A 24,785-nucleotide genomic window follows, 5' to 3' on the forward strand; every position below is an offset into this window, starting at 1 on the left:
TGAGGAGATAGTGGGATATGAAATCAGTGAGGCGGCCAGCCAGCAACTGAGAAAGTATTTGAGAGGAGTAGCGGGATGCAATGCAAAGCTACAGTCAATGTTGATTATGCACAATTTGGCAAACTGTATTTAAGGTTTCTATTGCAGTCGTGACCATCCCTTTTTAAAATAGGATCTGTCTGTATCCATTGACGGTTTGGATAGTTTGACACAGTATTCATTGGACAGAACAACATTGCCTAGAGGAGGAAGTAATTCTAATAAAATGCTTTGCTTGTAAGTTTCAGTTAGAGAAAGCAAATTCAGTGGTTATCTCAAAGTTCTCTAAAGTCGTGTTGGAAGGGGAAGCATCTGTATACATCTTGGCCATTAATATATTGCTTTTTTTTTTTGTAGTTGCAGGTTGTGGAAATAGGGCAGAGATGTGTAAACTTAGTATTTACTTCCTTCTAGAAATGTTTTCTGGGATCAACAAAAGCCACGTCCTCAACAACAAGTGGCCCCACTTCTCTCTGCTCTCTCTCCACTGCTGCAATTCCAAACAAATTTCAGATTCCTCACGCCAAAGCCTGAAATTACCAAAGCTTCTGCATGAGGTGGTTGAAATTTTTTTTTTGGTGTGTGAGCAAATAGTATTTCTGTAATCTCTTTCTTGAAAAGAGCTGTTTTCATTGGCACATTGTGAAGATGTCATCTGAGGCAAGCACCTGGAATACAAAATCTCTGTCTGCACAGGAAATGGTCACCTCATAAGCATAAACATCAATGCTTTTATAGCAAAAGATGACAGGGAATCTTGTGGAACTGTCATTTCAGTTTATAATACACAAGGTACAATGAAATTTCATGTTCAGGTGTCACAGTTTAACTTAATTTGACAGTGTGTTTCTGAATTTACCAGGGTTATCTAATTCTTATATTTTAGGTTTTAATATTTCCATATTACCATAGTGTGTGACAGATCTTGTCACAAATTGTTTATTTTAATGTATGTAATATCTTTGTTTCCCTTCTGTAGTATCTGTGATGAATAAAGATACGCTTTTGATGTATGATGATCCTTAATACAAAAGAACATAATCTGTATTCTGCTGCTGCAGTACACAAACATGGGGCACAGTTACCATTCTTAAGTTATTATGCAGTAATTTACTAGGTATGTTATGGGTTAGTTTTTAGTTGCATTAAACACTCTTTAACAGTTTTTCTATCCCTGGGCACTCAAACAAGGCTAACTTCAGCAAAAGCCTCCGGTCAATTTTAGGCACTTGTTTACTTAAGTTAACTTGATTTCTATCAAGAAGGAATCAATGAAAAAAGATACTCTCAATAATTTTTTAGTCCTGTTGTTACCCAGTGTTTAAAACAATTGCCCGAAATTCAGTGATGTGTACACCCAATTCCATTCAGTAAAGCAACTGATAAATAAAAAGTTAAAAAATAGCCTAAAAAACAAATAGTGTTTTACTACTGTTCTGGCATATCTGTGGCAATTCTTCATAGAAAGATCTTCTTTTTATGTTTCCTGTAACTGAGGTCTGCTAAGTAATACAAGCCCAAGAATGAATTGTTCTTTTCTTTAAAATTTAAGCTTCAGGCTTATCGTTATCAATGGAGGAATTTTTCTTACATCAGGATAAATACCACAGACTTTGTCAGCATGTGTAATTAGGTGGAGCGTTAGTGTTTAGAAGCAAAACCACTGGGCTCTGTTCTTTTTTCTTTTAAGAGGTAGTTTAACATGTTTTTTTACAGTCAGTGGGCCTGGGAAATGACAGGTTAAAAAGCTGTTTCTTCACTAGTTTGCTGCTGTTGTCATAAGAAATGCTCTGCTGGATCACAGAATCACAAAGTGGTGTAGGTTGGAATAGACCTCTGGAGGTCATCTTGTCCAACCCCCCTCCTTCAGCAGGGCCACCTAGAGCCAGTTGCTCAGGACTGCGTCAAGGCAGCTTTTGAGTATCTCCCAGGATGGAGACGCTACCACCTCTCTGGGCAACCTGTGCCAGAGCTCAGTCACCCAGACAGTAAAAAAGTTTTTCCGGATGTTCAGGAGGAACCTCCTGTGTTTCAGTTTGTGCCCATTGCCTCTGGTCCTGTCAGTGGGCACCACTGGAAAGAACCCAGCTCCATCCTCTTTGCAGCCTCCTTTCAGATATTTGTACACATCAGTAAGATCCCCCTGAGCTTTTTCTTCTCCAGGCTGGACATTCCCAGCTCTGTCAGTCTTTCCTCATAGAAGAGATGCTCCAGTCCAGTGGTTCATTTAGCTCAGTATTCTGTCTTCAGCAGAAGCAACAGGAGATGCCCTATGGCAAATGACAGTAGATCTAGTGACTTCTAAAGTCCTTTCTCGTTGTACTCCTCCGTCATCCACAGCCATTGGACTACGGATGACATCAGGCATGTGCATACCTATTACTTTTAGTGCTTGCTTGTGGACATGTTTGTCCATTAATTTGTCCTTTACACTTGCTGATGCAGTTTACTTATGCAACTTTCTCTGATGTCATATTCCATGTTTGAAAAAAGTTTAAGCTGTTCTTAAGAAAGCTTGTCACAGCATGGACAATTTTTATGAGATGGTTTTGCATAAATTAAGTTTGACAATAAAAATAATCCAGCTGTGATAAAGACAGATGTGATGTATAATTGAGCTCATCAATCTTTTGTAGTAGTTTTAGATTCCTTTTAATTCATGAACTGTTTTGTTTTATTCTAAAAAAGCTTAGTGAAAACTCATCCTTCTTTGTGGAGATGCCGCCATATGGAAATAATTCAGAAATACTTACAACTTTTTGGTTCCATAGATATTTAATGTCTAAAACCAGGATAAAGTTGTAGGGAGGCAGACAGGCAATAAAATGACACTGAAATTCACAGTCCAAGGACAACTAGAAAGTAATGTGAGCCTTTCTTTTAAAGCTTATGTAATTTGACAGCTGTTCACTGGATTTTATGAACTGCGTCTCTGTTCTTGGTCCCTTTCATAAGGAGGAATTTGTGTGTCACTCCAACATTCCTTACCACTTCCTGGAACACCAAAACATCCTTAGAAATGGATGTCTGAGTTATTCTCCTAAATCCATGAATTGTCATCTTAAATGAGTGGTATGCTTTTTTTCAGGTGCTGAACAACGGTCAGTTCCTGTTGTCTGTCTTTCATCCGTGAATCACTTAGCTATTCATCTAACTTTTACTTCCTAACTTGAGTTACTTCTGCTTCTTGAAAGAACTTTTGTACAGTGCATGAGAAAGAGAAGACCAACTGAAGCATACTCTTAAGATGTAGAATGTATTTGAACTAGCTTATAATGGGACTGAGGAAAAATATATGCATATATATATATGTATTTTACAGAAACTGGGGGAGAACTGGACATAGTGGTTACCTCTAATAAAGAGGTAAAAGTCGCAGCAATTCGAGATGCCTTTCAAGAAGTCTTTGGAATGGCTGTTGTTACTGGAGAGGCTGCACAGTCTAACATCGCACCCCAGCCTGTGGGCTATGCTGCAGGTTTAAAAGTAAGTTGATACATAACAGTACTGAAGTATCTCCCAAGCAAAGAGAGAGCGTGGAAACATTCACCCAGAAGAATCTGATTTTCCATAAAGGGAAGGTCGATTTGTGGGATAGGTAAACATTTCCTTTTTTTTTTTTTTTTTTATTGCCATCTGGATCATTAGATCAGTTTAAATAGTTGTTTAAATAGTTTTTTGAGTTTTTTTGCAAACACATTCACAGCAAATGAAGAATATTTATGTCAGTTTTCTTATACTGTCATTGATTGTCATCACATCTAGCATGCATTGTGATATTACTGTAGTTTCAAAGTATATCAGGCATTTCTTCTTAGTCTATTACTAGCACACCATGTTGGGAATGTTAGAAATTAAAAGCGTCTCTTTGAGACTGAGTTGTCTCCCCACTAATTCTGTAGATCAAAGATAGTTTGATCAACACTTGTCAGGGATCTTCCTGAACAGAGCTATGTTACGTTTAAAAAGCAAGAATTCACTGTGCAGGCTTGCAAACAGCTGTGCCAGCCCAGAGGAAGGGTTAGCAAAGGTTGTTTTACCAGATTTTAAAATGTACATGTTCATCAGGTGTATCTAGGTGCAACCACCTCCTTGGCCAATAACTAAACACCCTGAAAACAACTGTTTAGTATTCTGTTTCTTAAATGTAAGCAAATAATTTACTCAATAAAAAGGAAGTATTTTCTCCTAACTGCTGTGGCAGTGTTCACAGTTGAGTAAAGCCTATCCTCATAGCAATATATTAGCTGATACAATTTTATATTGAGGTAAAGGAGGATAATGTATATGTTCTTTTATCTGTTTAGCTACTGCTAAACAGTAGTAGTAGTAGTAGTATTTCTATTACAACTTCAGAGTGACAACAGGTTTGGAGTGAATGATACCTACATCTTAGCTGGATAGGTACCACAACAAAGAGGTTCTCTCCCTTGGTCTTACAAAGTTGCTCCAAAGCTCTTAAAGGATCTAAACCCAACAAATCTTAAGCTGCAAAAATGTCAGTGTGAGTAACAGAAACGTATATTGATGCTTTAACTAATAGTGAAACTTGGCACAGTTACAGGTTAGGAATTCTTTGCATGCTAACCTAGGTCTTTTTCATGGAAAAATAACAAACTAAAAATATTTAATTAGTTTTATCATAGTTTTTGTTACTGTTTGGGATTCCATTATGGCTTTTCATGAATTTAGTTTTTTGTTTTTCTAACATTGAAATAAGAGTCATTTTTCAAAATCTGTCATATTTTCTGTTTAACTTGAAAAGTATGTTCTAGAGTTCTTTTTGCATTCATCTGTAAGCATTGGACTATGTTGTGATTCAAAGAGAATGTTCTCTAACAGCTTATGTTACCATTTAGGGAGCCCAAGAAAGGATAGACAGCTTGCGTCGGACAGGAGTAATACATGAAAAACAGCCTGCTGTATCAGTAGAAAACTTCATTGAGGAATTGCTTCCTGACAAGTGAGAACTTTAAATATATCCCGGGGCGGGGGGGAGGCAATATTCTTTGTTGACTCAAAGGGGCCTATAAAGAGTTGCTGGCAGTATCACTCTGAGCAGAAGAAAGGAGAGAGTCTGTCTTCAGTATTGCTTTGGCAGACTTGATTTTGGTGACGATGTTCAGCTTTTTGTGCACACATCTTGAGATTTCAATATACAAAATCCTTGTCAGGTTTTTCAAGATTCACGATCTAAAACCACAATGAAGTTATACTGAACTGACAAAATTAAGGAGCTGTAAAAGTTGGAATTTGGCTAGTAGTTTGCTCACTCTTGTGTGTGCACTCTCTCTTCTCTTTCTCTGAAATTGTATTTGGTTCAGAAATTATATTGGGAGATGTTCTGGCATTTGTAGTAATATGATTTTATCAGATAATATATTATCAGTTTTCCTTTCACTGAGAATGTACTTACTACTTTTAATTTGCACTGCACAGACAGAACAATGGTGTTTTCAAATACAATACAACTTGATTTTGTAACATGCTTTTTGACAGACAGTTCCTGAAGTAGCTTTATAATTAATTTCCAAAACATTAAGGACAATGTCATGTTTTTCTTAATGCAAACTTAAATAGTTTTATTCTATTGTTTGCCTTTTTGTTCATGTGACGGGCTTTGATTTATTTTTTGACACATACTCCACTCTTACTCCATTTTTAAAGGCACATTTAGTATTCTGAGTGGAAGATGGATGGTGAATTTCCTACAGTAAATAGAATTAGGAAGTATTTTCATTTTTGTTTAGTATTTATTTCCATCTAGTCTGATTTAGATGTTTCATCGTATTTCCACAAAGGACTAACTATGACAATGAGATCTCTGTTTCAAAGTAATTGCTGTTCTTGTCCTTTGAATTTACTCATTCCTAAATCTGAAAATGTTGCTTAAAGTAGTCAACATGAGAGAGCTCACCCAGGACTGCAGTGTTACTGAAAGGAATGCTAGCTCTTCTGTCCACACATTACAGGCCCCAAGAACGCCTTGATCTTCGATATTAGTTACAGTAGAAACAAAGAATAACTTAATGCATGCTTTCATTTTTATTCAGTAGGCAACGTTGAAAGCTTCCTTGCATGGTGTTACAAAAAGCATTTGAACTGTTTTTGACCCTTGTTTTTTTCTGCAGTGAAATGATAGGTCATGGTGCTAGTAATTGATTAATTATTATTCTGAAGTGAGCATTGTGGTGTTACAGTTCTAATATGGGGGATGCAGTCAGTATTTTGCTGATATTGTTTACCGTACTTACGCATGTCCAAAGGAGAGGAGTTTCCAAGTAACCACCCACCAATACTAAGAGCTCTGCACCTAACACTTAACAGATCAGTCACTGCTCACAGCTAAACTTCTCAGTCGTTCATCAGACAGCTGAAGGACATTACTTCCCCTTCAGCTGCATGTCCTGAGCACTATTTGCAGAAAAGGTTGCGAACTCTTTAATGTGTATTTCACCTTTTAGACTCTAATTCCGTTATTAATTGGGAGCAAGTTATCTTTAACCATGAAGCTTTCTCAACAGTCTTTCACAGTTGCAAGTGAGCTAGTCCTCTATCACAGAGCATTGCAGTGCTCTGTTCCCCACTACGAAGATGATGCAAGTGAAGTACTTCTTCCTGTCTTGCTCCCCTAAACTCTTAACATGAAGCTTATGTGTCCCAGCAAGTCGTTTCTTAAAATTGGAGTCTTGCATTTCTTTTTTTACATCCTTGCTTACCACACTTCAAAGAATAAAATACAAATTATATGTAGACATGTATATAATATATATGAAACAACAACTACAATAATATTTTCCTTTTTAAATCTTTCATGATTCTTGGCCTTGATTTTGTGTGGGTGCTTTCCCTGGAGTGTTTCTCATGTGGCAACTCAACTGTAAAACTGTTATAGGAATTGAATACAGTGAGGTACTGATGACGCATTGCCCTTGGTTTTATTTGGATCATGTCAGTGTTGTTAGTTTGTTGATAGGGAGAAATGATTTAGTGTTTTTGCAAGCTAGATAGGGAACCGTTTCAGGTACTGCTTTAGTAGCCTTTACTGTGTCTGCTACAGCAGGCACCATCTTTTCTGAAAGGTGCAGAAGTGTTTCTCTGAGTAAATCATTTAAATTATTGTTATAGGATTAGACATACCAAAAAAACTTCTGAATATAGAACATGAATGATAAATAGATTATTTTTTTTAATTGTTAGGGAAGGTTATCTTAATCAGAAGCATACTTTCAAAGATTGAATGAAAACTGTGGCATAATGAATGTGGCCAAAAGAATGTATCTGCACACACGCCCACCCCACCAGCTTTCTTTGTTTCTTTGATCTGCAAGTTTCATGTATTTTATATATTTTTATGTATATTATGTATTTTACATGCATACAGATGCACTATAATTTTATATATATATAATTTTACTTGAAAAATACTAGAACACTTTGATGAAACTCATTATTACATTATTACTACATTTGTAGTAGAGTTTGTAAAATGGTCATAACTGAACTACTAACATGTTGTTTTTCAATTGAGTGATACTCAGTACTCAAAAATAAAGTAACTTGCACGTCATTGCAGGTGGTTTGACATTGGATGTCTGATTATTGAGGATCCAATTCATGGAATTCATCTGGAAGCTTTTACCCAAGCAACACCAGTGCCTTTGCAATACGTTCAGCAGGTGAGTTTTCAGTTTTCTTACCAATGTTGGATTAACAGTTGAGACATAAGACTTCAGTTTTAATTTCATTTATGATGTCAGTTCTTACTGACAGTTGCTCCACTTGAATGTTTTAATTTATGAAATGAGGATAAAAACTCTTTTAGAATCATGTTTATGTATTACCTAAAAATCTTTAAGCATTTGTGGCAAAGCAATTCTTGATCAAGAGTCTCATTCTGCAATACATGGCACTTGGAAGCGCTAGTTTTACTTTTCTATTAACAAAGAAGAAATATTCCAAGAAGAAGTTAACCAGGAGGAAGTCTTAACCAAATTAACTGCAAAGAAGTACTCACTCAAAAAGGATTCTTCCTCGGGTGCAGAAGGAGGTCTTTGCAGCTTAAGTAACGCACTAAGCAATTGCACCAGGGAAGTGCAGTAAGCACTCTTATCCATCCGAAGGCTTGGTTTCCTTTCCTTAACTTACTTCACATATGTATTGGAGTTTCATCTAATGCCAACAAAACTGTGTAATAGTGAAGTGTCTGCGTGCACACATGTACATGTTAGCAATTCAGTGAAGTAGCTTACACTTCCTTTAGGCACAAGTTTATAAATCGAGATCCTACCGCTCGATTTTTAATAAAGCTCATAAAGCCTCGGTATTTATGTTGTTAATTAATAGCAAACAGACAGTAATTAAAAGCAAACAGACAGCATACTGTACTGATTAGTATTCCGAAAACTCATTCCTAATAAATAAATAAAGGATACCCCTTCTTCAGATCTGTGCTTGCACTTAATTCCACCATGAACATATAGACTCTCACCTAAAAGGCAAGACTGATTTCCTCTTCTGACTGTGCTATTCTGACAAGGATGTAAAATTCCTGAAATTGAAATATTTAAATTTGGAAATATCATGGTTCATCCCATTGAGAATAATGCAGTACAGTGCAGTTCTTAAATATCACCACTAGAAGTTTTTCATGAGATTGTTTACATTTCTTTGGGCACACACTGGGAATTACTCCAAACTCCAGTCAGTGAATCTTGCCTGACAGTAGATATGAGTCATACAGTAGTTAACTCTGGTCTGAAAAGTCTTTTTAAATAAATGTTTCCATGAAGAATTTCAAAACAAAACTGTTTGGGGTTTGATCCCTAGGGGGTTGTTTTGAGAAAACAAATAGTAACTGTAAATTTTTTTTTTTTTTTTTTTTTTGTAATACCAATTCCAATAGAGTGAACATTTGTGGGATTGGTTTTAGTTCTTATTTTTCAGAGTTCTTACAACTTTGAAAAGCTGATGAGTGGCAAAAAGAGAAATATTGCTCTGTCTCTCTGTAGTTTTCCAGAATGCTTTTCAAAAAGAATAGAGAAAGACATGAAGCTACAGGAAAAATATATTAATTAAGCAGATACAACTTCATTGACTAGATAATCTTTAAAGGTACCTTCCAACCCAAACCATTCTATGATGCTATGAAAATAGGCACAGCAATGTGAAGTTACTACTTGTGTCACATTCTCTATGGAGCATTGATATGAACTAAACATTTTTTTTAAACATAAAACACAATAGGTGTCTAATTTTTGTTTCACAGAATATTCTCTATTTTGTCATTTAAAAACTAGTTAATAGCTTAACTTTTTGAGTATTTTTTTTCTTTTCGGTAAACATACTTTGTAACTTTGAAAAGTAGTGTTTCCTTTGTAGTAGCAGAAAACATTCTTTTTTTAACTTTTATGCAACCCATTTAGTGTATAGCTTGGTTATAGTACGGATTCAGTGGAACTGTAAGCCTTTAAACTTGAATTAGATTGAATTCTACTCTCCTATTTAAAGAAAAGTGTTCTTGTATATACATCAACAGCAAAACATAGCTTTGTTTCATACCTTCAGAGTTAAATTTTTCCTAGTCTTGCTATTATATATTTCAGTTAACTTACACATAATGTGTGGTGGTGAATCATCGCGCTTTCGATTGTGTACGTGCACCAGTTGTTACCTTTGTTCCCTTTATGCCTCTTCTAGAATCAGAGTGGGTTTCTCTCTTCTCTTGTATGCAAGAAACATATGTTTGTATAAATCCAGTCCAATATTTTTAAGTAAAATCTAGATTACAACAGGAAAAAAAATCAGCAATTGTATAGTTGTATTTCAGACTAAGAACAGAGAAGAAATATGTGTTGGACAGGCAATGTATTTTGTTATTCACAGTACAAAAGATTTAATACAGGCAACATTAAAAGCAATTATGTTCCTCAAAATTCTTGCTAGCTATGTGTTTTATTGTTCTGTGTAACGGAAATGTGGTAAAACTGTCTGTATAGAATAGATACTCTATTGTTAATGTCTCTACCAATGGCATAGAGTTTTCTGAGCGCATAATATGAGACTCATGGCTGTTCATAACTCTAAATATTACTTGATTTGAGGAGGTAAAAAGGTGGATTTGAGGGCTTGTTTTGAGAACCTTTTTCTGTTAAGAGACCAGGTGTCATCTTGTTTTTTGCTGAGCCAGAAATTGCAACCATGATGGGAAACTACTGCAAGGTTGTTTTTTTTATTTTATTTGAAGTTTACTGATTTTTAGCAGTAAAAATACCAAATAATTAATTTATGAAGTTATGTGCAATTGTGGATCATAATGGAGATATCATAATCAGAGATTCAGTCCCTACTTGCAGCTAAATGCACTCTCATTTGGATCTTACTGCCAATATGTTCTGACTAATAAGGACAATTTCCTGTTCCTTTGCTTAAGGAATCTGCCTTTTATGTATCCCTTGATAATAACAAGTTATTTCAATATTAGAGCAGATTGCATATTCTAACAAACTTACATATGCTGTTATTGTTGCGAGACAGTTGTTTTAGGAAGGCTGGAACGCACTAATGAACTATGATCTGCTGTACATGCACTGGAAACAGACTAATATTTGTCAAAATCTGTATGAAGAATTGGGCCCAATGTGCAATGCTGTGAAGAACTGAGTAATACTAAGAACAGTCTTACTGAGGCTAAAAGTCTTCTACCCTTGGTTGTATGTGACAGTGGCTAGAGGTGGTTGCCTAGGATGAGCATCAGACCAGATAAACGCAGTGATACTTCCCCCACTGTTTCCCTTCTGCTTCCAACTTCAGGGAGTTACAGTAGGTAATCCCTCTGTGATCTCATGCAAATAGCTCAGTCCTCCATTTCTTCCAGGCTCAGCTTTGTTCTTGTATTTGGCTACTTGCCTGCTTCAGGGCGACATTTTAACCGTTTTTAAAACCTTTGGAGCATAAGAGTCACTGTATAAATATGTATCATTATTGATTCCATCTATGGGCTACTTTAAAAGAGAAAACTACTTCCTGGTAATGGCAGAATGTCTTTACTCTCTTAAGCATCATATTTTAGTTTTATACTGTTCAGATGTCATTTGGATCATGATACATACAAATCCAAAAAGTAGAATTGGCTAGGCAAATTATGGGGCAGTTTGAAATTTGGATTCTGATACCCTTTAATTTGCCATGTAGTCCTATTGATATAAGAATGATTACTTAGGAAAGTTGGTAATGGTGAAGATAGAAACAAAACTACTCATTTCAAACTCTTTCAATAATCACTTCTCAAAATGTTACACAGGCTAAGAGTCTCACTCCTCAGGACTACAATCTGAGATGGTCAGGCCTGTTGGTGACCGTGGGCGAAGTACTTGAGAAGAGTATACTGAACGTCAACAGGACTGATTGGCACATGGTATTCACTGGCATGTCACGTCGACAGATGATCTACAGTGCAGCTAAGGCTCTAGCAGGAATGTACAAACAACACTTACCACCCAGCACTGTTTGAAAGAAGGCTGATCCATGACACTAAGGAATACTGGTTTTGATTCTAGAATTGAAGTGAAAGCTACATATTCTAATTCTAAGTGGATACAACACAGATTTGTAATCTAACTGTAAACTGTATTTTACTTTTTAAGAAGTGAAGGTGATTTCCAATAGGGGAAATGAGCAATTGCAATTTTTAACTACTATATGATTTCCAATACGATTCACAAAACAGGAAGTCAGAACAAACATATATTTATAACTGGGACAAATAGCATTACAGTTTGTAAAGTGGAATGTGCTATTATTTGACACCTTACTAGACATTTGCTGAGATATTTTGGTTAGTATACTATTTTAAAGAAGGGCTTCATTGTTTAGCTATTTCTATTATATTAGTAATATAAACAAGTTGGCAGCATAACATGTATGTTATATATGCATTTCAATCCAGAGAGACTACCTTGTGTATTAGATGTTTTCTTGGGGCCTGTGCTTACGTGGTACTTAACACCTCATAGGTTTAGTGTCTGTGTATAAGTTCTCAGGAGTGATGCTGAGTAGTTTTTACAACACATAACAGTGAGCTGCTGAAGAAGAGCACAAATCTATGCCCCATTATTTGAAGTCATTGCTAAATAATTTTGAAATATCATTTTCCATGCTGCATCTTTTTTCTTTTTATGTACCAGTAATGAAATTCATGTCCAATTAAAACACTAGATAAATTTCAAGTTGCTTCAGTGGGTTTTAGATCAGGTACCACATACGCATGAAATTATCTCAGCAGTTTCAACAACATAATTTACTACAGTGCTTCCAAACTTCATATTTTATATGGAATTATGTAATTTCTTCTGTCAAGTTATGGTTGTCAGCAATTTGATGTGGAAAATGGCAAGATGTGTATCACTTGCTTTGCTATCCTGGGTTTTCTAAACATTTTTAAGTCTTAAGTCTTAAATGCCTTCTTGATGTCATGAGCTCACTGTTTCTCATATAAGTCTTCAGTGGTGTCTGATTTTTTTCAGGCTATAAATGCCTTCTATCCATGCTCACACAATCTTAAATCTTTGTTTAGAAATATGGAAGTAATTGTGGAGAAAATATTTTGGTAATAATACTTTTTTTAAGAAACAAAGAATAAAAAAATACTTTTTGTTTGCCTTAAAGAAGCAGTTTTTCAGCTTATATTGCTCTGCCTTTACCTTTCTTAGGTTCTTTCAAAGGACATTTTTATATACAATATGCTGTTAAGCCAGCTCATATTTGTACCCAGTGAAAGCCTATTTCTAAGTAATATATTTTGCCTTAATTGGCTTACTCTGTAAATTAGTTGAATAAATGTTTTTCCTAGAGGATTTTATCTATTTTAAAGGTTTATTTTTTAATATAGCTGATGAACATCTGTTTATTGAAGTTATATTTACATGGTCAAGTTACAATTTTGGCACATACTTAAATGCTTATCTTGTCTGAAGAAAACCAAAACAAACAGAACCTGACTCTTGCAGTCTTGAGGTCTCTCGTTGGGAGCACTTCTTTGTATCATAAACTAAAAGGATTATACAGGGACTTTGTTTGTCATTGTTCAGTAAAGAAGTCTTTGCTTTTATTGTAATTTCAGTTTGCAGTGTATAATATGTTGAATGCTGCCCTTTTATCCTCTGCTTACAGCATCCTCCATGATGCAAAGGAAGAGGACATGAAATCATCAGTAGGTTTATGTGCCCTGACATGAATTAAAATTAAAACTAAAGAGGAATTTCCATTTTCTTTCTCCCTTTCCTGGCCCTGGCCTTCACTGTTTTTCAGAGGTGATGTGGAGGCAGAAAGCGGCTTCTGATTTTGCAGCACCTGCTTCATTGTGGTGACGTTGGCCCAGCATTCCAGCTGTCTTATGAGGCTGCTAATGTGACATACTCCAAGGCTGCCCTGGCCTGCCTTAGAGAATTTTTAGGTCTCTGTTCTCCTGTAGAAATTTACTTTCTTTATGCCAAAATGAGAGCGACTGCCCGTTCTTCTCTCTGTGTACTTTCTCCTCGTGATTGGGTGCTGGGATATGACGTGGTCAGGGGAAACGGTCTTTCTTCATTCAAAATCTCTGGCTCGATGAAGGTCTTTTGATGTAGTTTTGACTGCTCACCCAAGAATTAAAATGGCTCAACTTGATAACTTTCAATTATTTTCCACCCTTTACTGAGCGCTGCTTGTTTATGTATAAAAAAATAACATCCTCACATAAAAGCCAGGAGCTCAGCTTCTTCCCTGAGAGGCCAAGGAAAGAAAAAATGTCTGCAGTATGCTCTGGAAAGCTAATAAAATTTGAAATTACTTCCTATCTGAGGGAAGGCCCTTTTCAGGGTCTGAGTTGCAGTTGGCATGGATGAATTCTGGAGCAAGTTAAGATAACATTCAGCTTTTTACCATCTGCTGGGTCATGTTGTGGGCAATAATAGGAGACGAAGCTCAACAAGTAGGACACTGACATCCTGTGTTAAATTTATATTGAAATCAACTTAGAAAAGCAGATATTGGAACACATTTGGACATGTCAAGACAACTCTCAACTGCTAGTCTTCACTGTAGATACAGCTGCAGAAGCCATTTCTGCTGCTTTTGTGAATGGATAAGTTTGTTCAAATATGAGTGTCATAAACAAAAGATCAGGAAAGCTCCCACATTTGAAGATGGAGGATATTGAGGATTGCTGAAAATGGTCCTGGGGATACATCCAGAAGGAAGGGAGACCAGCTGTATTAATTGCCGTGTTTTATTTCTGCATTTGGAATTGCTATTCTAGTTGTTTTGTTTACTATATCTTTTGTAGCAAGTGGTACGGAAAGCAATTTTTCCATAACCATGGGCTTGTTCAGTACTCTCATGATGTTTTGGAGGTACTTGCCTCAGCAAGGAAATACACGTTGATAAATAACATTGTGAAAAGAACATAATTTGACCTGACCCGCTTCTATTGTAGCTCCTGCCTCACTGCAGTCAAATGTAAAAGCACCGTAATCAGCAGGGAGCAGAAGGCCAGACTGTGAGATATGGTCTGCATCTGTAGGTAAGCCAAAATGTAGTAATAACTGCGTGCTCTGCTATGGTGTTGGTGGCACTGATTGTTTTTGCTGCGCATCTTTATAATGATAGTGTAATTTCATTCACTGCCAGCATGTGGTCAGTTCAGTTCCTCGGGGCTGGCATGCGACAGATGATTGCACCAGTGCTTCTCAGCACTGCCTAGTCACTATTTCATGACTCTGACAAAGATGTCCTGATTAAAAACCTTTACATGCCTGTGTGCATGCCAAAATATATACTTGTCCATTATACTACCATGTTTTAAAGAGTCTTTCAGATAGATGCAGCGAAATTCTTCCAGTTTGCATTAAATTGAAGCAGACCTACGTGATCTTTAAACTGAGGCAGAGGCTTTAAAATGTTGGAGATAGCTCATTAGCTCTGCTATTGCCTGGTACCCTAAGCAGCAACACTTTTGTGCAGCCCCTCTCATGCTAAGTGTTTAAATGCGCTGCTTTGTACACGTTAAGGTAGTGACTCTCTAAGTCACTTGTGCATCACACAATGGCAGGATTTTAGTTGCTGTGGGAAGTAGTATTTAGCAGAGCTGTGATAAATTCAGGTTGAACTTCAGAGGATCTGTATAGACTAAAGAGATGGATCAGTCTTCAGAAAAATCAGCACAAGGATTTTATATATAGGAAGAATATTGGATTTTTATTCTGAGGCTGAAAAATAGTTTCAGGACTTAATGAAGTTTTTTAAAGAAATGAGAGCTAGCACCTGCTCGCCAGTGTAGAAGCCTCTGAAGTTCCTTTATGATGTGTATGTGATGCCAGCTCTAAGAGTCAGTTAAAGGATTTTTCTTCATTTCTGTAAGTGAGATTTTAGTAGATCAGAGAGAAGCTAAAGATATTTTTCCAGCCTTTTTATTCTAATTGGTTTTCTTGAAGGGGAAAAAACCTCATATGTCAACAGCCATCCTGTTAGAAAGGCACTCTGTGTCACACATGCTTTCTGTGACAAGTTACTCCTAGTGGCCACTATCAAGCTTTCCCATCTATAGTAGGAGTTTTGGGTAGTTTTTATTATCATTGGGCTTAGGAAATTCTGATTATTTTTTAATAAATGTACTCTGCCTGTTTTGTCCAACTTCACAGAAAGTAACCCCCCACAAGATGATAATGTTTAAAGAAACTAAGCAGCAAATGTAAAAGGATGGCTCAGCTAAGGAATATCTCCATAAATATTCCCTTGCAGTGATGAGGCTGAAAACTTTAATGGGCTGAGAGGTTCCCAGGAGCAGAATGAATGAATTGTGAGAGTTGGACCTGATTGTGTGCCTGGAAAGCTGGGAGGCCGGAACTGAGAAAGGAAGATTCTCAGAGGCTTGTGGCAAGCACTCAGTTTGCCTGCCTGTCTGGTTCAAAAATGAGTGTTTAGGAGAGAGTGAAATATTTAGGCTTGTTTGATCTCTTTTTCCCAATATTCTGGTCCCATAGTTGGTATATCCATTCTGTACCAAAAAAAAGATACTCCATATTTTTTTAAATACCTGTAGCCTGCTTAAAAGTTATCCAACAGAGGTTCAAGCTGAAAGCTTTGCAAAAAGAAGCCAGATACTTGTCTTAGTAGTAGTATCCTCAAAAAGAGGAATGAGTGCCTAGCAGTTACACGTGTACCTGTGAAACAAAGTATGCATGGAGTGGCAGCAGAGATGAGCTTACATGTGCTGATTTTATTCTAGTTAGTGCAGATGACAACAGAAGGAAAAACACAGGGATGTATTTGGGCTCTGGGTACTTTGGGACTGGTTGATACTCTGCGACGAAACTCCTGGCACTGCTTTTTCAAAACACTTGCTAGTTGTGTCAAGGTACAGGTGGCAAAAGTGTGGCTGTGTGTGCTGCATTTCCACCTTTATCTTGTTATGGTGCCCTGCGCTAAGAATATACAATACAGAATAGCAAAGGTTAAAATGAGGTGTATGCTGCAAATACATGCCAGGGTCAAATTCAGTCCTGTTGCAATTGATTTGATTTCATTGAAGATACAGCAGCCATGAATAAGAGCAAGTAACTATTACTTGTTCTTTTCAACTCCTTAATCTGTGTAAGTACTTTCTAGAACAAATACACTGGCATGCACTCTCTGTAAGATTAGATACATGAACTTTAGGCATGATGTCACAAATGAGGATTTTGAAGCAGAGTGTGACTGGGTTATCAGTAGAGAAGGGCTGGAAGTTTAAGTGTGCAAAAACTGCTTTGCTCAGACGAAACTTTTTTTCCGGACTTCATTTGCACAGAGTCAGTAGTCTGAATAGCTTTTTGCCTTAGAAAGTATATAGTTGTCCCAGCTCTTATTCTGTGACCTTAGTCAGACATTGACTTTACAAGCAGCGGTAGTGGCTTAAGGTGTCACAGCCCGGTTGGTGGACGTTTCTGCCCCTGCAGATTTCCTAGCAGAATAAGCTCTCTCTACTTACGATCAGCTGAAGTTACCTGGAGCTGCTCTCACACTGTGTTTTGGCTGCAGCTAGGCTGAGTTGAAAAGTTACTGCTCTGGGCCTCGCCTCAGTTTTTTCATCACAGCCCAGCATGGCTTTGTTAGAAAAATCTTGTTATAAAATTCCCCACACATTTGTTGAAAATAATCTGATAAATTTTACCCAGCCGCCCCTCTCAAATTTTGCCATAAACATCTATGAAGAAAGGATGGGGCATGTGGGGCCTGCTGAAACAGCAATATAGTTTGGTGGAACATCGTGATCCAAAATCAGAAACAAACCAGCCTTGATGACTGCTCATATACTTTCCAGAATGTTCTCCTTTAAGAAAAGGTTTTTAGAAATGCCTTCCAATACCAGTCTTCTTTTTTAGACACCTACTCAATTTGGGCAAGATAGTGAGCAATGGCAGCAGAGGGCAAAGAAAAGAATAAGTATGAAAGGATGTGAAAGCAATCAGGAGAGTACCAGAGAAGCAGGAATGTCTAGTGAGGAGTGGAGGAGAAGGTACAGCAGCTTAATTGTATTTTATTTAATGCCCTGGATGCAGGAGATGGTAGAGGGTAGTTGAGAAGTCAGATGGGAATATGGAATAACTTGCATGTGTCTGCTCTTGCTGATTTTGGCCAGCTTTAGAAGAGCACCAACACATACATGCAAGTCTTGCAGTAGAGACATTTAGCATAATTGTGATTCAGTATCTGTGTTTAATGAAGTTTACAAGTTGCCTTTGATGTTTACCCTTGCATGCAGCACAGGGTAGGTTTTTCAGTGAGTGTTTTTCAAGTGGGAGGTTTTTGAAGAACTACTGTAAGTGTAAACCTGTGAAAATGAGAATTTTAGTAAAAATTCTTAAGGATACTTGTAAAAGTAGCCTTTTTTTCATAATAGTATGATGTGATGTAAACTTTGCAGATAGAAAATAAGAGTTTATCACTGAACAGTATTCACTTTGAAAGAGAGAACTCTGTGGGTCTAGTTTACAATTACATTTAATAATTTTTGACCAAGCAAATTTAAAAAAAAAAGCCTTTCTTTGTTTCCTACTGTTAGCAGACACTGGAATGAGTAACAAATGAGAACATTCTGTATCTCATCAAAAGCTGTTAACAGACTTGAAAACCAGAATAAAATAGCTTCAAACTTGGTTAATTTTCCAATGTGGATTTTAACTTCAGCAATTAAGTCTGTCTGTAACCTGTCAAGAACTCACATTTTGACATCCTGAATCTCAGAGCCATTTGGCTTTGACTTTATGGCTCTGTTCCATCCGTAGTTATACAATTAAGGAAAAACTATTCGCATAAAAGTAAGGGTGTATAGAGCTACAGTTGCTAAGAGGAAAAAATGCCAATTGGTTTGATTTGTTGCCTCATTGTGCAGAATTCTGTCAAAGCTTTAGATATTCCAGCCAGTTGACTTTGTAAAGCAGCCAGACTATGACCTGGCAATTAAATCGTGAATACACAGTGATGCAGAGGAATAACAGATCCAAAACCACTCAACTGCTGCTTCTGAGCTAACGCAGTGATTTGTCATACTGGAATCAAAGTAGATGTAGCTTGGAAAAGGTTACAGGCAAATTTAAAATATTTTGTGTTGAGAAAGTGACTTACAACTATCTTTGCATTCTACCAGTGTGAGTGAATGTAGCCATGGACTTCCCTGTAAAATAGGGAAGTACCTCATATAGTAGAGGAGAGAGCAGATGAGTTGGTTTTCCAAGATTATGTTGGCTTTCTTTAATACAAAATTACATAGAATTCTGTGTTATGTCTGGGGTTTTTGGTATTAATCACAAAAACATGCTTCCTGTAAAAGTATACGCTCTGACAGGAGTGAATGTGATTGATTTATTTTTTTTTTTAAAGCTGGTGCTAGAAATTATGCATCAAGACTTTCAAACTTCTTTTAATCTATTTTTGTTGGATCAGTGCAAGCAGCATGTGTTTGATAAAGATCAAACTTAAAATTACTAATGTGGTAGCTTTGTTGTGAACAATGCATTGAACCACTGAGTCAAATGCCTCCCTCAATTTTCTCTTGTATGAGTTTTAAGTTTTCATTTGAAAAGGCTTAGTTTGAGTATCTGTGTGTTCATGTTTTACATCTTGTGCAATTGAGTCAATTCTGCTCTGAATTTTATAGGACTGTTTCTTAATGGAAGAAAACACTTTTCTCATCTAACAGGATACCAGAGGAAACTTGTTTCTTTTCAGCTCAGTAACAAAAGAGAGTACAGCTGTTGCCCTGCTTGTATGCTAAAAAAGGATTAATTATGTCTTCTGGTGAGAAAATTAGTAGATAAGAGATATAGGCTTAATTAAACTTTCTTGACTGGCTATATTTACCAACTTGGGACAGGCTGTGAAAAGAACGGTATTTAACCACAGTGAGAACCACCCTAATTTATTTTTTCCTCAAGTGTTGAACAGAGAGCTGTTCTGTCTGCTTTTACAATAGACTACACATGAATGCATAGTACTTAGGGATCATTTTCATGATCTAATTCTTACAGTTGCAGCAACAACTGTTGCAAATAAGTGGTGATTGTTCCATGAGTTCTTGGAAAAGTGCAGGAAGTTGTATTTTGTGTAAGGAAGGGTATTTTGACCAGTAGTGGGATTCTGAAATAGCTATGCCATCCAACAAGAGGTAAAAACCAGTATCTTGCAGAGCAACAGGTTTAGAAAGTCTTCCCAGACAGGCCAAACAGTTATCCTGCAATCAATGGTATACTTGAGATGTTGCTGTGGGATGGATGAGTGTAGTTATGCACATGCAAGGCAGATACTGCAATTTGGGTTTTGATAAAATGTTTTAAAACAAAAACAAAATCAACAAACTTGTGTCTGAAGAGGAAAGGACGGGAGAATATTTGTTTTTAATGTAATGGAAGCTACTGTATTCAATAATTGCACTGTTACGTGGTTCTTTTCATCTGTGGATCTGAGAGTATTTATAAAAATGCACATCCCAATGCTTAGAAGGTTGTAAGCATTATAATGTAAGCATTATAAGCTCTCTCTGTCCTATGTAGATGGGAACAGTACTTTTGCCATAGGAAGCTGCGGAAGACCTAGCCGATGATGAAGTATGTAGCACTAAGCTGAGGAGGGAAGGAGGGATATAAGCCCAATATAAGATGGTATACAGTAAAATGATAAGGATGAGGAGTTGAAGCTGTATTTTGGGGACTAACAGTGTGAAGTAAAGGGGGCTGGAAGCATGTGGGTCAAAGCTGGTGCAAAATCCAGCCATTCTTGATGATGGTGTATGTTGCCATATCTTCTCCTGCCACTGTAACTATCCAAAATAACTTTGGAAGCCACTGCATGAGCAACTTTGCTTTTCTTACTTATTCTTGGAGGACTGTCTGATACTGAGTAGGAAATGGCTGAACATATGCATATACAGATTAGATTGGTACACTGAAACAGAATAAAGACTAGCTGTTATCCAATGCACGTGAAGCGGTACTAGCAAAGTCCGTACAATACTTGCATGAAGTCATGTGTGTGAATGCACACAGTTTTAGACAAAAGAAACAAAAACAGTGCTACCTTTTCTTAGGTTCATTTCTAGTAGTAAAGTTTCTCCTGGTATGAAAGGGAAGTTATGTCATTTTGCCCACAAAAGACCTTTGTAACATTTTTGAGTGATCTATTTAATTTGCTTTGTTAATCTTAGTTAGCTCTCACTGCAGCCTGTTTATATTACCTACAGTTTGCTCTGTGTTTTCTTGATGCGGAAGCCCACCTCTCTCCCATTTCTGTTGAATGAAATATGATTGGTTTTAGTCAAACTCTCAATCCTTTCCTAGTTTAAATCAGTGTTTTATTAACATAAGTGGAAACATAGCAGTTCATGCAGGCTGATGAGGTAGTCCCATGTTTTCATGATTTTGATTTGGTTTCATTTAAAGACAGCAGGTCATAAGATACTTTTCAGAGTTCTGCAGAACTGGATAATACCAAGCCATTGCTCCCATACAATTAATTGAATAGGAAAAAATGTTTTCTTTGCAGTTTGTTTTGACTTTTGAGTTATGGCAAAACCAAAACAAACTGGGTTTGAATCCACAGATAAAAAAGTTGAATGAAACCCACAAAAACCTAAGCTTGCAAATGTCTCATAGTTTTGGGAACTGAAGAGAGTTCAAATGCCGCCCAGTGTTTTGCAGCCTTAGAAATGAATCTGGCTACTTATTGGCTGTGAGCAAAACCTCCCTTCTAGTTAGTGCTAGCTGAACTCATCTGGCATTAAAAAGAAGAGCTGAATAAACAGTCTTGTGAGAGAAGATCTCTCCAGTCAGTGCTGACACATGTTTTCAGGATGAAGTTGAGCAGAACATCCTGCCTCTGCCATACAGCATCCTTCTAACGATGGAGTTGCCTAATTACCTTTAAATTCAGTTTTTAAAAGAAAGGCATATTTCTGCTGAATTTTTTGAAGCCATTCAAAGCACCTACTCAGAAAATTGCTACTTGTAGAGGAAATTCTAGCAAATTCCTAGTAGACTGGTATGAATAAAACACTAACAATAATATAGTTTCAGTGCATATCTTTTTATTTACTTAGGTTTGTATAGTGAGGGGGAAATGTTTCTTGGTAAAGAATGTAACTGTGTATTCTACACATCTTCAGTGCAGTAGGCACTGTAGGAAAACAGCTCAGAGGCAGAAAACATAACAGTCGTCTGTAAGCAATCACAAACACCATATGGTTTTGCACACTCTACCTAGGTATCTACATAAAAATGACTGTTGCTTGCAAAAGTGTCAGAACAAAGAGAAGTTGTATCTGTCCATGTATTTATTTATAGTCATCCCATTGTGTCTGAGTACCCTAACACATTAAAGATTTTATTTCTTTATCTCTTTCTTTATTCAGCAAAGACACAATATTCATGAGAGGTTACAACTGAAAGAATCCAAATGTTTGACAGTCCTCTAATGGGATGTGGAGCTGTTTGCTGAGCAAGCTAGATCACTGTACATGCAAGAGCAACCCCTTTCAGTTTGACTATGCCAGTGTTTTGGTGATGGCAGGTTCCCGTGGAACCAATACTGGTGTTCGCTTCCTTCCCTCTTTGCATGCATTTAGCACTATTCATATGACAACCTTAGTACTGTACTTCTGTATGGTTGCGCATGCCATGTACTGAGCTGAAAGCATTTGGCATTTTAAATTTTGGGTGTGTAATCCCTCACTGTGTATTTTCTTCTGTGTACTACTCTAAAAGGGAGATGAGCTACTCTGAAAGAAGTCCAGACTATAGGAAAGAAGTCTTATAATTATCCACTCCAGGGATACCAATGCCAAGAAAGCAAGGGAAAACACAAGAGGTGCCAGACCCCTGTGTCAGGGGCTGCAGCCAGTGCAGCTGTGTGTACCTGGTGTGCCTCCGCTGAATGTTGAATGCTTGCATGAATCTGCCATGTTCTGCTCCAGCCAAAGCCAAGGGCAGAAGGTTTTACAACGGCTTCTTTTGGGTGGATGTTGGTGTTATTTCGCAAGCACAGCTAATGAAAACTTCAAAATAAAGATAACGTAAGGCATGTGATACGTATGAATATTATGTAAACATAATCTTTGTGACTCCTAACTTTCTCACACTAGTTATGCTGTCTCAAAATGAAGCACTGCTGGTTTTGTTGTTTTTCTGGTTTGGTTTTGTTGTTGTTTTTATCTTTTAACCAGGACACTTCTATTGTTCTCTGTTTTATTTACAGTTTCAAACTCTTGTTATCTGCAAACATCTTTAACATGCAGCAGAGCACAAGAAAAAAAATAATTGTTGTGCTTCTGACAGATTTGTTCAGTTGTGCTTTTAATTAATTTCTTGATTTGTATTATTTCAGCCATCCTCGTCTATTTTTCTGTTAATTTCTCGTCAACCTAGTCTGATTCACTGACGCTCCCTTACCTCACCTCCACTTCCTCTTTTAATTCTCTTCACCTAGTTTTATTGGCTTTCTTCCATTTTAGGGCTAGGTCTGTCATCCTCTCCCTGAGTGCCATTGTGGATCTCTTGATTCCTCCAGCCTTTGACAATGTTTCACTCTACCCTTACTCTTTGAAGAAAAACTCAACAACTCAGTCCAAGCTTCATGCTCTTTCAGCCCTCTACCTTTGCCTTCAGCATCTAACACCAGTGAGGAGAGCTGATCTGACAGTCACAGATAGATGCTTACAGCTTCAGGTTGTCCTGATGTTGTTTTTCTGTGTGATGTTTTTTTGTTGTCTACTTGAGGAGGTCTTCACAGATAGTGAGGAACCACTGTTGCTTGGTGAGTGTAACAGCAGGACATGCAGCTAAGGAGGTGTTATTTCATACAGAGGAGGGCAGTGTTGTTCATGCAGTAACCACCAGAGTAGAGTAAGCACAGGAGACAGTATGAGGCTCTAGTCTAAGACATGTCTTTGATTTCAAAACCTCATTTGTGGAGTTTTTACTATGTTCACCCATTTTCTGCTGGTGTTTGGCTCCCATGTTTCAAACCTGCCAAGTGAGCAAGAAGATAAAACTTGAGGATTTCCAGAGCAGATGCATGTAGATCTTTATCTAGATGTTTTTTGAACCATATTCTGTATTTCAATTATTATAAACATAAGCAGAAAAACTGATTTTTGGCGTTTTCTGAATGATTCTTGTATCATTCTTGAAAAATAAGTATGTGAGAAAGGATCAAATTGTGGTTTGGTTTTGTTGTTGAGTTACAGCTCGACTAAGCAGCCAGCAGAACTAACTATACATACTGCAGTACATATTAGCTGCAGAGTCAAAACAAATACTCTTTTGTGAACGAAATCCTGGTAAATCCAAAGGTATAAATGGGTTAAAAAAGAGACTAATGGAGAAGTACAAAATGCCATTAATCACAAAGATGCAGATACAACTGTATCTCTAAACTACATCTGCTAGAAAATGGAAGGCCTGAGCACGAGAAGCATCATTGTGTGCTGAGTGGTTCTTGTGCTATTTTGTTAAGAGTGCACTGCTGACCAGTGTCAGAAATAGAATGTATAGCTAGAGGCATCTTTGACCTGACCCAGCATGGCTGTTGTGATCTTATGTTGCAAGAGAACTGCTGACAAAATCCTCTAAGACTCTCTAGAGAGGTTGACTAAGAAAATGAGTTTTCAAGTATTTCTCCATAATTTTCTTGAAAACTAGAAATCAAATATTCATCCAGCCTATTTTCTAGTTCTTATTCATGAGTGACTAAGAAGCTAATAGGTATTTGTTTTCTTCAGCTCTACCACGCTCTACAGAGCGATATCTGTATCTGCATGACCACACACTCTGGTGTACTCTCATTCATTTCTCTCCTTTCTTCTGAAAACAAATGCCTCCTGGCTTTCTGCTGTTGTTTTCTCGTGTTCACCCTTTTGCCTGCTACTATCACGTTCCCCACACCTGAAATATTTGGGGTTTACCGCTGTATACCAAATAGCCTGCGGCTTTCCATTCATTTCTTTTCTTGCTTGTCTGACAAGATAGCGAGAAAGCAACTAAGTAAAAGAAGAAATCTGCACCCCAGAACCTGCGCCCTAGCTTGTGTCTGATTCCCCTTGGATCTCAGATTCCTGCAGGGTTGCACTGTGGGTGGAGATTCAGTGGTGGACTGGAAAGCAGCCTTGTTACCGGAGGATCAACTAAAGAAATGGTTCCTGTTTTCAGTGAGATTTTGGAGGATGAACTCCAGAAGGCAAT

At 37.3% G+C, this 24,785-nt stretch overlaps 1 protein-coding gene across 2 annotated transcripts in view; it reads left to right on the top strand.

Annotated features, from left to right (window-relative positions):
• PRRC1 (proline rich coiled-coil 1) overlaps positions 1-12,890 on the top strand; it is a 31,742-nt gene extending 18,852 nt beyond the window's left edge. For both annotated transcript variants that reach the window (XM_050912838.1, XM_050912837.1), the window contains exons 6-9: positions 3,362-3,525; positions 4,899-5,002; positions 7,616-7,718; positions 11,342-12,890. In XM_050912838.1, the coding sequence (XP_050768795.1) occupies positions 3,362-3,525; positions 4,899-5,002; positions 7,616-7,718; positions 11,342-11,551 (581 nt within the window). In that variant the 3' untranslated portion in view covers positions 11,552-12,890. The remainder of the gene's footprint in view (positions 1-3,361; positions 3,526-4,898; positions 5,003-7,615; positions 7,719-11,341) is intronic.
• The last annotated feature ends 11,895 nt before the right edge of the window (positions 12,891-24,785 follow it).

This window comes from Gymnogyps californianus, chromosome Z (genome assembly GCF_018139145.2).
Source record: "Gymnogyps californianus isolate 813 chromosome Z, ASM1813914v2, whole genome shotgun sequence".
Lineage (NCBI taxonomy): Eukaryota > Metazoa > Chordata > Aves > Accipitriformes > Cathartidae > Gymnogyps > Gymnogyps californianus.